The 14313-nt window shown below is 41.1% G+C and overlaps 1 protein-coding gene across 1 annotated transcript; it reads left to right on the plus strand.

Moving 5' to 3' along the window:
• Positions 1 to 1553: 1553 nt before the first annotated feature.
• Garin1a (golgi associated RAB2 interactor 1A) lies at positions 1554 to 13444 on the plus strand. The gene is made up of 5 exons (XM_046422479.2): positions 1554 to 2971; positions 5503 to 5709; positions 6438 to 6687; positions 9785 to 9903; positions 13105 to 13444. The coding sequence occupies exons 1-5, from the start codon at positions 2739 to 2741 to the stop codon at positions 13298 to 13300; spliced, it is 1005 nt and encodes a 334-aa protein (XP_046278435.1). The 5' UTR covers positions 1554 to 2738; the 3' UTR covers positions 13301 to 13444.
• The last annotated feature ends 869 nt before the right edge of the window (positions 13445 to 14313 follow it).

Raw genomic sequence — 14313 nt, forward strand, 5'->3', positions numbered from 1 at the left:
GCTAATCCATAATGCAGGTGGGGGGTTGGGTAGGGGAGAATGAAGGAACTCTGGATTGTGCAGATGGGAGTGAGGGGAGGGGAAGAGGGGGTGGAGAGGGGAAGGGCAGTGGAATGAGATGGACAGTATTAACCTATATACATGTATGATTATACTACTGCATCATGTACAGCCAGAGGAATGAGAAGTTGTACTCCATTTGTGTACAATGTGTCAAAATGCATTCTACTGTCCTGTATAACTAATGAGAACAAATTAAAATAAGAATGACAACCACCATGGCTTTGTTTGGGGGAAGGTTAGTGGGAACTAGGTCAGGGACAGGGGCGGGAGGGAGCCGACTCTTCTCTATCTCCCCTTTCATGCTGTTGGATGTTTGTACCTTGTGAATGTGTTATCTGCTCAAATTTTTTATTTTAAAAATAACTATAATCAATCTTTGCCAATTTCTAGTTTCTGGAATTTTTATTGGGACTTTATTCAATCTACAGATCAACTTAGGGGAGAATTGACATCTTAATACTGAATCTTCCAACTCCTGAACAGAGTATGTCTCTTTTGGCTGTGGGTCAGTGATTTTGTGTCCATTTCTGACTAGTCTTGGTCTGTTGATTTTTTTTTTTTCTTACATTGTCTTTATTTGGTTTTGGTAATGCTGGATCATAAAATGAGTGCTATTTCATTTCCCGAGTGTAAAATTGATGTTATTCATTCCTCAAATGTTTGGTGGACTCCTCTAGTGATGCCATATGGACCTGGAGTTTCATTTGTGGAGAGATATTTAATTACAAGTATTGTGTGAATATACATATTTATTTGATTTTTTCCTAAACAAATTTAAAAAGTCAGCCAAAGGCTGGGTTGTAGCTCAATGGTAGAGCGCTTGCCTAGCTTGTGTGAGGCACTGGGTTGGAATATCAGCACCACATATAAAAAATAAATAAAGGTCCACTGACAACTAAAAAATAATATTTTTAAAAAGTCAGTTAATATATATATATTTGATACTGGGGATTGAACCCAAAGGGACTTTACCCCTGAGCCACATCCCTGCCCTTTTTATTTTTTGAGACAGGATTTCTCTAAGTTGCTCTGAGCCTCACTAAGTTGCTGAGGCTGGCTTTGAACTTTCAATCTCCTTTCCTCAGCATCCCAAATTGCTGGGATTACAGATGTTGACCATTGTACTTAGCTTAAAATGTTTTTCTTAAGACAGTTTTACTCAATTGTATGTGATGGCATAGAAATAGAAATTGTCAATTTTTGGCATAAAGTTACTGGAATTATTTTCTTTTCATACTTTTAAAATTCATAATATCCATAGTGATATTCCCTCTGTCTTTTAAACTGATAATTCGTATTTTCTCTCTTTTCTAGATCACTCTAGCAACAAACTTTTTTCAATTTTTATCAATTTTATTGTTCTTTTTTAAAAAATCAACTTTTGGTTTTATTTATTTTTCTTTGTCCATTTCTATTTCATTGATTTATATTCTTTATTTTTTTACTCTTTCCATTTAATTTGTTTAATGTTTTCTTTTTAGCTAAATTTTATATGGAAGCTTAATTAATTTTTGAACTTTTCCAATAAGACAGTTAAACTATAATTTCCCTTCCTAAGTACTGCTTTTATTTCAATTCATGTTTTATGTTTTCATTTTACTAAATTCAAAATATTTTAGCTGGGCTTGTGGACTTGGGAGGCTGAGGCAGGAGGACAAGTTCAAGGCCAGCCTCAGCAACATAGTGAGGCTCTAAGCAACTCTGTAGACCCTGTCTTAAATTAAAAAATGAAAAGGACTGGAGATATAGCTCAGTGGTAAAGTACCTCTGGATTCAATCCCCAGTACCCTTTTTTTCCTCTCTTTCCATATATATTATATATAATATATATTTTTATATATTTTATAATTTCCTTGGTGATTTCTGATTTCTTCTTTGATGATGAGTTATTTAGAAACGTGTTATTTTATTTGCAAATACTTTGAAGTTTAAAAAAGAACAAAAGTTTTTTTTTGTGATGGAGTCTCACTATATTTGCCAAGGTTAGCCTCAAACTCTTTGGCTCAAGTGATCCTCGTAACTCAGCCTCCCAGGTAGTTGGGATCACAGACACTTGCCACTGCACCTAGCTTCCTTCATGACCCATTTTGAGTTGGCTCCAGCCTAACGCTGTGCCAAATACTTCTTCCTTTGTCCACTGTTTCTAAATAAATGAGCCTCTTTGTTAATAGCCTGGTAATTAAAAAATAATTCTCATTTTATCCCATGAGATGGGGTAGGAAAAATGAATTCCATTCTCCCACCCTTAGACTCATCTGGGCAGGTCAGAGCCTATCTGAGGTGAGCAATTCAGTCAGAGTTTATGTGAGCAGTTTCACTGTGAGGAGAGAGAATTAAAGCCTGTGGGTGTCCCCAGACCCTTTCTCGCTGTCCTGGCCAACTCACTTCTCTCACGGTATAATCTTGGGAAGTCATTTTCCTCCTTCTTAGAGTAAGACTGAATGTTGGAAGAGTGGAAAAGGCTCCGTGACTGGTGGTTTGTAGCCAGTAGAGAGAAGGACAAAAGGGTCCTGCATATCCGTCATGCTTCCTGTCCTCTTCTTTTTCCCTTTCCTGTTGTTGCCCCTCACACTCCCTGATGTCATTCCTGCCATTGTGAGCTGGCAGGCCCTCCGGGACAGCCATAAGGAGGGAGGGAGGTAGAGCTGCAGGAGGTGGGGGAAGCAGTGGTCACAATGGCAACACCTTGGAGTTGGGCTGGGTCTGCAAGGAGCCCCAGAGATGTTCCCCAGCCCATTCTTCCCAAGAACCCAATGAGTAAAATTAGGGGCCTCCCTCCTAAGGTCAGGGAACCAAGCCCTGGAGTAGCACTTGGGGTGGAAAATGGCCTTCTTTGTCAATTGATTCATTCTCCAGAATTCAACTTATTCTCCAACTCAGTGGTGTTTGAAAGCAACTTTATCCAGGTATCTCCATGGCTGTCAGGGCCACCTGTCTTCCCCTTCCTGAAACTGTTCCTAGGGGTTGTTCACAAGATGCTGTGGACTTTGAAAGCCCTGGGGTGGAGAAAGAAACCACCAAAGCCAGAACAAAGCAGAGGATCTGGGTCCCAAGTTCAACTTCAGTTTGTGCCTACAGCATGAGAGAGCTCCCTGCAGGAACTAGACTCAAACCTTACAAGGAAGCCAGAGCTGTCTCCAGGTAGGACCACAGGTGTCCTTTCTGGGCCATTTGTCTGAAGTAGATGGTTTCAGGGAATGGAGGCCATTTTTGGAGACCCTGCTCTGAGATCCAGCCTCCTCCTTCTAAGATAGTTTAGAAACATCTATTTGAAAACAAGGCCCCTGGGCAGATTGGTCTTATTTAGATTTTGCCAAGTCCCCACAGAGAGGTGATAATGACAGTGGAAGTGTGCATTCATGGCCTGGGGAAGCATGGAGCCACTGGGAATAGTGTGAAGTAGTTGTTTGAATAGGCATTTGTTATTACCCAGGTCCTGCCTGACCTCCACAGACACTAGCCTGACCCTGTGTGTCTATGCTCCATTGTAGTGTGATAAAACCAATTAGCTAGGAAGCACATTCTCAAGGCCTATTGCATCCAGGGCAGAAGGTGCCCAGAATATCAGGTGGTGTCTTGGACTGAGAAAGCTTATATGTTTGGCCTACCCATTATAAAATGCTAAGTAAGCTCTGTGTTGAATAGTTTGGAACAACCAAGGCATGAGCACAGAGAACAGGTACCTGGAGCATCCAGAGCACCCCCTTTGAACTTAAACAGTTGGAAAAAGCTTTCCAGAAAACAGTGTTGTGAGTCACTCTTTGAGGTATTGCTGAGTCTTTGGTGAGCGGAAGAACAGGAGTGGGATGTATCTGGCACAGGAATTTCAAAGTACCTGGGTCAAGGCAGGAAGGCTGGAATTCACAGAGAGTCTGCAGGACCCACCCAAATGAAGTGAATAAGGGGCAAGGAGTTGTAGGAGAGAAGGGGGGAACACCTGGAAGTGTGTCAGCGGCTTAATTTGGGGATTACTCACAGAACAACAAGCTACTTCTTATTGCAGTTCCAGAGTGGAGGAGCTGTGCTCAGGGGTCCTGGTGCTCTCCAGGGGGACATGTACTTGGGGTCAGCTGGTAAGCCCAGGCAGACCTCATTGCTAACACTCTCATGGAAAAGGAGCATTAACATGGACTTGGGATATGATTTCTAGTCATTTCTCTTTGGATGTGGTGTTTTGGCAGCAGATTTGTCCTCTTAATATTTTCTAGTTGGTCTTATATTAAAACCATTTGGAATCTCTGAATGGACACCAGGTAGCCTAATAGGCAGTAGGAAACTCAGAATGTGCCAGGGAAGATGGACCCATAGCAGAAGTCAAAGTTTACTTGATGTGATTGAGCCCGAGATTAGTCATAACGCAGTGGTGCTGCCTCCTCTGTCCCTGCTCTCCACATCTCCACCTTCACCTCAGAGCAGATTCAGCTTTTATGGAACACTACTTTCAATATGTGCTGTCCTCTGTTTTGCAGGGGATACAAATTTCATTCTACAACATGGGCTCCAAGAAATGTCCCTTTTCCCCATAACATCAAACTTCATGTTTCTTTCTTTCTTTCTTTCTTTTTTTTTTTTTTTAGTTATAGATGGACACAACACATTTATTTTGTTTATTTTTAGGTAGATAAAACCCAATGCCTCACACATACTAGGCAAACACTCTACCAACTGAGCTGCAATCCTAGCCCCAAATTCATTTTTCTAGGAGTACCATTTGGTCAGGCTGTTGGGAAATAAGTTCCTATTATTCCTGGGGCCTCCTCCTTGTCCCCAGTTCTACCAAGAACAGAGCAACAGTCTTGGTGACTTTACAAAGTCTAGAATGTAGGGAGAAGGCAGTGTCTTGGGAACATAGGTGTCTCTCCTCATTTGTACCTTACCTTGGTCCCTGTGTCTCCTTAGTGGCCACGGCTCTTATGCCTTTCTGTCAGTGAACTGAGACATTGTGTCCCAGTGCTGGGCATCCATCCAGACTTCCTGTCCTGGCACCGCCCCCCCCCCCATCCCCAGGTGCTTCAGAACAAGTCATATGGCATTCAAGACCTAGCAACAAGCTGCTCCTTGTGCAGAGAAAAGCTCCTGAATCTCCCTCCACTTGAGTTGTCTGGGTCTCCTCCCTTTGACATCTCTTCCTGTACTCCCCTCCTCTTCTGGGACTTTCTTCACAACATCTCCCTTTCAAGCCATGAGAAGCCAGTGCTGGCTTCTGCTAATCAAGGAAGAGGAGATAAAATTTCAGTGCCACTTAACTTTTTTCTTACATCTTTTTACAGTTAGGAAATGCTACACAGGGTTCCTATAGCCAGAGAGCTTAAAGGCTATTTGCAGAGACCAATAAAAAGGACTAATAGTAGATCACGGCCCAACCCAGTATGCTCTACACCTGTCACCAAGCTGAAGTACTGTTTTCTGTATCCTTCTACCCTTCTGCTCCTTTCTGACCCATGTTCCTGGGGCTGATTTCCAGGTCAATAAGCCCACAGACTGGATGGATGTCTGGGAAGGATCTACCCCCATCATTCTTGGGGTGACGTCCTCAGTGCCCTCCTTGCCACTCCCCAACGTCCTCCTGATGGCCAATGTCACCTGGCCCCAGAATCAGTTTTCTACCTGGAACACACGTGGTGTCCCAGTCATCACACTGAGCAGGTAAAGGCTGGAGGGAGGGACTAAAAGTGGTAGGAGGTTACAGCTGTTCTGCAACTAGATTTCAGATCAAAAGAAAGAACAGTGTTCTTCAGAGTGACATTCATTCATTCATTCAACAAGTATTTAGTATCTAAATATAGTAAACATTGTGTATGGTGCTGGGGGTGAAGCAGTCTACAGTCCACAGTTCCTGTCTCAAGTTGTTGAGGATTTTGTCTTCCTTTTGTTTAGTTTAATTTTTTTTTCAATATGGGGGTTCCCCAAGAAAAGATAGAGATATGAAAGTAAAATCTGACTGTAATGTGTTAAGATTGAAAAGAAAATACTGACTATATAGGAGACATCCATCCTTGTCCTTACCCTCTCAACACAGATAATCACAATGTAAGGAGAAAGCCTGGAGATGGAGTAAAAAAAACTTTGTTCCAGTTCCCACTTGAGCAAACTGATAAGACTTCCCAAATCTCAGTTTTAAAATCTGTAAAGTGGAAATAACAACACTTATTTTTCCTCCATCAAAATGTTGCTGTGGAAATTAAATGAGATATTATGCATCAATAGCAGCCATTGTTATTGATGTGGGCAGATTGGTTAACAAAAGTCCTGGTAATCAAAGAGGAGTCATCCCCACTTGGTCATCCCCACTCTCAGAACACAAGCTTTCTTGCCTCTGTATTCCCAAGCAGTGGTGGGAGGCACCAACATGGGAATTTCCTGATTATGCCCAGGATTCTCCCCCTGAAGTATGTGGAGCTACAAATCTATGACCGGACCCAACACATTCTGCGACTTAGAACAGTGACAGAAAAAATCTACTACCTGAGGCTCCATGATAAACATCCAGAGGCTGTGTTTCAATTGTGGATCCGCTTGGTGAGAATTCTACAGAAAGGTCTATCCATCACCACCAAAGACCCAAGAATCCAATTCACTCACTGCCTGGTGCCCAAGATGCCTAGCCCCTCCACTGAAACAACAGTAAGTAGGCATCCCTCCAAGGTCTGCAGTGAAATAAAAACAAATGTAGATGTGTCTGTATGCACACACATAATATACATATGTACAGAGGCACAGTGGCCTTCCATATCTGCAGGTTCCATATCCATGGGTTCAATCTCAGAAATATTTGAAAAATAGATGCTGGGCTGCATTCAGTCTGGCCCATCGACTGACTTTCTCTCTCCTCTCATCCCATTCCATTCACACTGGCCCATAAAGCTCCTTGAAATTTTTCCCTCAGAACTTTGCACTTGCTACTTCCCCTGCCTGAAGTTTTTCCCCAGATTTCCACAGGTCTGTTCTCTCAGCTCTGTTAGATCTTCGTTCAAGGGTCTTCTTTGCAGTGAGGTCTTCTCTGACAAGACTCCATATTCCCTTCCCTTGCTTCCTTCCAGTTGGATGCACGTTACCTTAGACCACATAAAAACTTATTTATTATTTTACTGTTTGTCTCTGAAATAGAATGTGAGGGCAGAGATTTCTTTTTGTCAATTGCAGGTTGGGAAACTTTTCCTATAAAAGGGTAAGGTAGTATATATTTTAGACTTTCTGAGTCATGGAGTCTTTGCACAACTATTCATCTCCACTGATATAGAGCACTGAAGGATATAAGGAAGCAAAAGGGCATGAATGTATTTGTTCCAATAGAATTTTACAAAAACAGGTGGTAGACCAGATTTTGGTCTAGGGACTAAGATTTGATGAACCTTTGTCTAATGTGTTCATTGTTTTATCTTCAGTGCCTACAATTGTGCCAGGTAAACAACTGGTCCTCAGTATTTTTTTTTTTTCCTGCTTTTGGACTGAGCTAATAACTAAAATGGAATTCAGTGTAGTTTTTTGAAAAGTTACAAATTAGGAAAACACCATGATTGCCTTCACTACTACACTTTTAGACAAATATCAAATCAAAACTGTGAGGTTAATTATGTCTTAAGAGTTTTTTAGGCTCTAGTGATATTTTTTGCTATTATTTTTGTTAATGCTGTAATAGAGTACACACATACACAACTTTATAAGTAGTTTGAAATTATTTTGCTCAGAAAAATTTAAAATTTTAGATATGTAAAAAGAATAACGAAGCAAATGATTATTTTTCCACAGCATAGAAATAACAATGAGCAATAATTTACAATACTGGGCTGGGGTTGTGGCTCAGCGGTAGAGTGCTCACCTAGCATGTGAGAGGCCCTGGGCTCGATCCTCAACACCACATAAAAATAAGTAAATAAATAAAACAAAGTGTATTGTGTCGAACTACAATTGAAAAATAAATATTTAAAAAAATAATTTACAATATTTTTTCAAGTCTTTTTTTTCAAATGTTGATGGACTTTTATTTTATTCATTCATTTATATGCAGTGCTCAGAATCAAACCCAGTGCCTCACTCATGATAGGCAAGCAGTCTACCACTGAGCCACAACCCCAGCCCCTCAAGTCTATTTTTTTAATGAATAAAATGTTGCAGGTTAATTGGAAATCCTTTTTGAGCACCTCTAGTCCTAGTTATCTTTCCGCTCCCTAGGGGTAACGTATCATCATGAGTTTGATGTAACCTTTCTGATCCATGATATTATTCTTCTGCTCTATGTAATTTGAGATATATCTCAATGTTAAGTTTGAACACCTGTCCTTGGTGTGTGTATGTGTAGTTCATTATTTTCAATTGTTGTTAATGCTAAATTTCATTATGTATAGACAACATGAAATAAAATATTTTCATTTTCCAAATAAAAATATTTACAAGGACAAAACTCGCAAAACCATTTATCGTATTATAGGGCAGTCTTAATCATTTTTTTTTAGATTGTGCCTACTGAAGTCCAGTGTTGCTCAAGTCTTTCACCCAATAAAATAATTTAAAACAAACAAAATAATTTGGAATAAGAAATTGTATCTGGCCAGGTGTAGTGGTGCAGGCCAACCTGAGCAACTTAGCAAGACCCTGTCTCAAAATAAAGAAGGCTGGGGATGTAGCTCAGTCCCTAGTACTGTGAAAAGAAAGAGAGAGAGGGAGGGAGAGGGAGGGAAGAGGGGAAGGAAGGGAGGGAGGAAAGAAAGAGGAAAGGAAAGGAAGAAAGGAAGGGAGAAAGAATGAGGGAAAAAAGAAAGAAGAAATAATAAATTGTGTCTGTAGTGAACATATCACACATTTTTTTGTCATTTTTCCCCAAACAATATGGTCTATTTACATAGCATTTACATTGTATTAGGTATCATAAGTAATCTATAGATGATTTAAAGTAGGAGGACATGTGCAGATGATATGCAGTATTTTGCTATTTTATGTAAGGGATTTGAGCATCCCTGGATTCTGGTATTGGGGTCCTGGAACCAATCCCCATGGATACTGAGGCACCAGTGTGTATATTGGTGAGTGCTGTTTTTTTTCACTTTAGATTATATTATAGGATTTTTTTTTCCATGTCTTAAGAGATTCTGTATCCTTATCACAATAGAGTAATGATAAGTTTTAACAAATTTTCTCATATGATGGGTAAGAATGTGGCATTAATTTCAAGGAGTCTGAACATTGTTACTTGTGTATTTGTGTTTTATTCCTTTTTTTTTTTTTTTGCATTAACTGTTGTGTTCCTATTTAATTTTTTAGTGGTGCTGAGAATCAAACCCAGAGCTTGCTCATACCAGGCAAGCGCTCTACCATTGAGCTACTTCCCCAGACCATGGGGTGATTTTTGACACCTGTGCAGCCTTTCTAGGACCTGCCTAGTGTAGAAGCACAAGAAAGAAAGCTTGATAGATTGTATTTCCCTAAACCTTGGTATTTCAGAACCTGAATGCTTGCCTCCTCTCATTATGTGGTATAGTTTAGGTGACTTATCACGGACTATGAAAGTCAGTAGCCTCTAAAACCCATCAGAGACAGGATATAGTCCTTACAGGCATCCTGTATTTGGTCTGATGATTCTAGGGCTGAATGCTGAAGGAACTGATTTCCAGGATTAGGCTGTGAAATTCATGTATAAGCCCACAAATTCCTTCAAGGTTATGCCTGGGGAGTCTAGGGGTTCTCAGGAGCAGCCTGGCCTTCTGACGTGCATTTCTCCACACAGCCTGAATGCAGCCTCTCATCATCCTCCCAGACCAGTGAGACCCTCAGGCTGCTGGCAGCTGAGCAGAAGAGTGGCAGTTGCTTGGGACTCTCTACAAGGACCCAGCTCACATCAAACAGGTAGGTCCAGTTTGGTCAGCTCCATTGTCCCTTCCTCCTGCATGGAGTCACAGGGTCACTGACAACCTCTACCAACTTTCCTTTTATTCTGAATAGTCATGCACATGACTCCACTTTGTTGTAAGCCCATCCTTGAAAATAGAGTCTATAGGGGCTGAGGCTGTTGCTCAGTGGTAGAGCACTCACCTAGCGCAAGTGAGGCACTGGATTCGGTCCTCAGCACCACATAAAAATAAATAAATAAATAAAAAATAAAGTCATTGTGTCCACCGACATCTAAAAAAATACTTTTAAAAAAGGGGGTCTGTGGTATTCAGGTCTCTTTGATCTGACTGTTCATTCCCTAAGCAAACCACAGTGTTTTCATATGGCAGGTGCTTATTAATAAAAGGGATGAAGGATGAGTAAATTAAGCTTAAGAAACATACTTAATAACTCCGGTTCATAGAGTTAGCTATTGACTCTCTTTGTCCCAGCTTAAAAGAGTTACTTGGGAAGATGCTACTTCTCTTTGCCTCACCCATGTCTTCTGTCAAATGGACAGAACAGACAGTGACCCAGAGGGGAGATATCTCTAGTTCCAATGTTTTATTAATTTGCTAATTATATTACATTCTTTCGGTAACATGCAATAGAAATCCACAGCAAGTGCAACAATATGTTGAATGAGTACAGCTTATAGTTGGGCACAGTGGCCCACACCTGGAATCCCAGCTTCTTGGGAAACTGAGGCAAGAGGAGGTTAAGTTTGAGGCCAGCCTGGGCAGCTTGACAAGACCCTGTCTCAAAGTTAAAATTAAAAAGGGCTAGGGATGTGGTTCAGAGGCATAGTGCCCCTGGGTTCAATCCCTAGCTCCACAAAACAAATAAAAGTAGAATTTGTAGGATATTATCATGATGCAAACTTTTTTGGGGGGAGGGTACCAGGGATTGAATTCATGGGTACTCAGCCACTGTGCCACATCCCCAGCCCTATTCTGTATTTTATTTAAAGACAGGGTCTCTTTTAACACCTCACTTTTGCTGAGGCTGGCTTTGAACTTATGATCCTCCTACATCAGCCTCCCGAGCTGTTAGGATTACAGGCATGTGCCACAGTGCCCAGCACAAACTTATTTTTAAAAAATATTTTTTTAGTTATTGATGGAACATTATTTATTTGTATGTTGTGCCGAGAATTGAACCCAGTGCCTCACGCATGCTAGGCAAGCGCTCTACCACCCCAGCCAGCCCCACAAAGTTATTTTTATATTGATTTTTTTTCAGTGGGAGAAGTTTTCCTTTTGCTAAAGGATAAAAACTGCTTTTCTTGGCAGTCCCCATAGCATATGGATCTCTCTTAGTGTGTGTATGTGCGTGTGTGTGTGTGTGTGTGATCCCTTTAAATTGCAAAAGTGGCCTCAGTTCTGAAATTAGAATGTCCAATGCCTGAAGATTTCAAGACATTAAATTTATTACTTTATTACTCCTCTCTTTACTACCCTCAACCTGGCCCTTTGTCAAATCGTCCTTTCCTAGTGGTAGACTGGCAGACTGAGTTGTCACTCTTTCTAATGCTTTAAGGTGACTGTCTCTTAGGAGCTTGCTTTCTCCCTTCATCCCCCTCTTCCCAGTATGGGAGATCAAACTCAGGACCTTGAGCATGCTAGGCAAGTGCTCTCCCAGTGAGCCACATCCTTTTTGAAAATTTTTCATTTTTGAGACAGGGTATGGCTAAGTTGCCAGTTTGTTTTTTTTCTATTGCTTTCAATGACCCTGACATTTCTGGTTTCCCATAGAAATACCCAAACTGCCAACTTAAGCTAATTTTCTTAAGTTGCTGGCCTTGAACTTACCTTTCTCCTATCAGCCTTCCAAGTATGAGATTATATATGTGAGTCACTACCTGCAGCTTTTGGGTTCTTTAGAGTCCCTCCCTTTAATTGCAACTCTGGAAATATTGTGAAATCTCCCTTGTATATGGCCACCCCTTTCCCTCAGGGTCTGGTTCTGCAGGTGTCCTTGCCACCAAGCATTAGTTGTCAGTGTGCCCTCTTGGGTAGGACTTGCAACTGCTTCATGCTGGTATACCATCTGTCTGAGTGTCTCTGGCTGGTACTCCCCACATCTGGTCCTCAGGAAATGTCCTCTTGTACAATGACCAGCCACTTGGAGGAGGACTGTGCTTCCTTGATAGTAGCAGCTTGTTACTGCACAAAGAAGCTCCTGTCTCATCTCTCCTGCCCTCCCTGTGCCTGGTCAGAAATGTGCCCCATCTAAAGGGTCTCCAGATCCTAGGACCACAGCTCCAGCTTTTGGTGGCCTCAGGAAGGCCCTCCCTTTAGCCAATCACTCTTTGCAAATGACTCCCTGGGCACAGGGCCAGCCCTTGATTCCCAAAGCTGGAGAGTCCCACTGGCAGCCCACCTCACACTCCCTTCTCTGGTTGGGGATTTGGGGTTCCTGGGATTATTTGATTTGTAAACTCAATAATGCACTTAAAATTACATTTCGTATCTTTTATCCAGGCATTTTGTAGCAAAGAGGCCTTTAGATATTTTAGCCGTATTGCCAGTTTTTAGCTTTTAACTAAATTCTAAAATTATCTTCACTTAAAAGAACTGATTGTATTTATCTCTGAATAGTCACAGTGTGAGCAATTTTTACTTTCTTTTCAGTGTTCTTTTATAGTTTCTATGTTTTTCTCTTAATCATCTATATCACCACTGAGCCACATTCACAGCTCTTTTTTTTAGAGTCAGCATCTTGCTTAAGTTGCTGAGGCTGACTTTGAACCTGCAATCCCTCCTGTCTCAGTCTCCCAGGTCACTGGGATTACAAGTGTATGTAACAGTGCCTGGCACCCCCAACTCTTTTTATTTTTTATTTTTGAGACAGAGTCTTGCTAAGTTGCCTAGGCTGGTCTTGAACTTCCAATCCTTCTGACTCAGCTTCCCAAGTCACAGGGATTATAGGCCTGGCATAAAATGTTTTTTTTTTTTTTAATATTTATTTATTTATTTTTAGTTTTTCGGCAGACACAACATCTTTGTTTGTATGTGGTGCTGAGGATCGAACCCGGGCCGCACGCATGCCAGGCAAGCGTGCTACCGCTTGAGCCACATCCCCAGCCCATAAAATGGTTTTTAAAGTAGAATTTTAACCATGTTTTTTTTTTTTTCTATTGCTTTCAATGACCCTGACATTTCTGGTTTCCCATAGAAACACCCAAACTGCCACTGAAATAGGCAGTTGCCACAGCTATAAGAAACCCTCACTGGTGACATCTCCACTCAACTTGAATATACCCATGAGAGCCACCTTGAACCACAGCCTCTGGGAACAAGAAGATCCAAACGAACATTTCCTACAGGTTCCTGTAGCCAGTTCCCTAGGAGAGAACTTTCTGGGGCCCTGACACCTAGCTAAAATGGGGTGATCATCCTTGGTGTATGTGCAGCCTCTAAGGCTGTTCACCACGGTGCCAAGTGACATGGGTGGGGTAAATGGAGTTACTAACAACGTGCTGCTGTACTTCCACCAATAAACCTCCATGCAAGTCCCTCACTGTTTGTTGGTTGTTCTATGGGGAGATTCTAGGCTGGGGAACAGGAGCTTGCTCTGTGGGAAAATGAGAGGTAAGAGAGTTATTGTCTGCCCAGTTGAAACCCCAAAGCAACTTCCTTTCTCAAAGGAATAAGTAGGTATACAGGAAGGGCTTGGCTACAAGCTCAAAATTAAAGAAATCTAGAGGATGATGGTGACCAACTGGGAGATACCTCTGTGTGACCCTACTTACCCCGAGTAAAAAATTTGAGTCTTCATTTCCCCACTCCCTGTATTAGTGTAAAAGGTATAAAGGGTCACCCTGGGCCATGAAGACTTAGATTGCTAATGAAGATATGGCTTCTGGGAAGGAAGATGTTACCTATGTATCACTGCAAGCCCCAATCGAATTGACTATCATATTTCTATCCAGGACCTAATGAAAGCAGACTGAGTGACATTGTGTCTTTGTATATTGGGGTTGGGGCAGGAGTTTTGGCCACCCTCTGCACAAGTAAGAAATATTTATTCAGAAAATTCAGCATACTGCGGATCAGAAAGTCACAAAAATGGCATTTTTCTTCTAATTTTAACAATTGATATACCTTGCTTTAGTCTCTAAGAATACTCATTACATACTATGCCAGATTATACAATACTTATTTTTAAAATGAAATCTATATATTGACTTTCTTATCAATTATCTTATTGCACAATCAAAATTAGAAATACTTGGTTTAAAAACAATACCTAGTGAACCTCCAGATAACTTTAAAGAACTTATTTAGCTTTGTGGGTGGTAAGAGGGTTTAATATTTTGTAGAAGTTTGGTCATATTTTAATGGTCTTTGTATGGCAGTATGTATAAACTGTGTTAAGTTCTTT

The sequence above is a fragment of the Marmota monax genome, unplaced genomic scaffold (assembly GCF_021218885.2).
Source record: "Marmota monax isolate L192 unplaced genomic scaffold, Marmota_monax_Labrador192_F-V1.1 WCK01_AAM20220418_F8-fsc00027, whole genome shotgun sequence".
Taxonomy (NCBI): Eukaryota; Metazoa; Chordata; class Mammalia; order Rodentia; family Sciuridae; genus Marmota; species Marmota monax.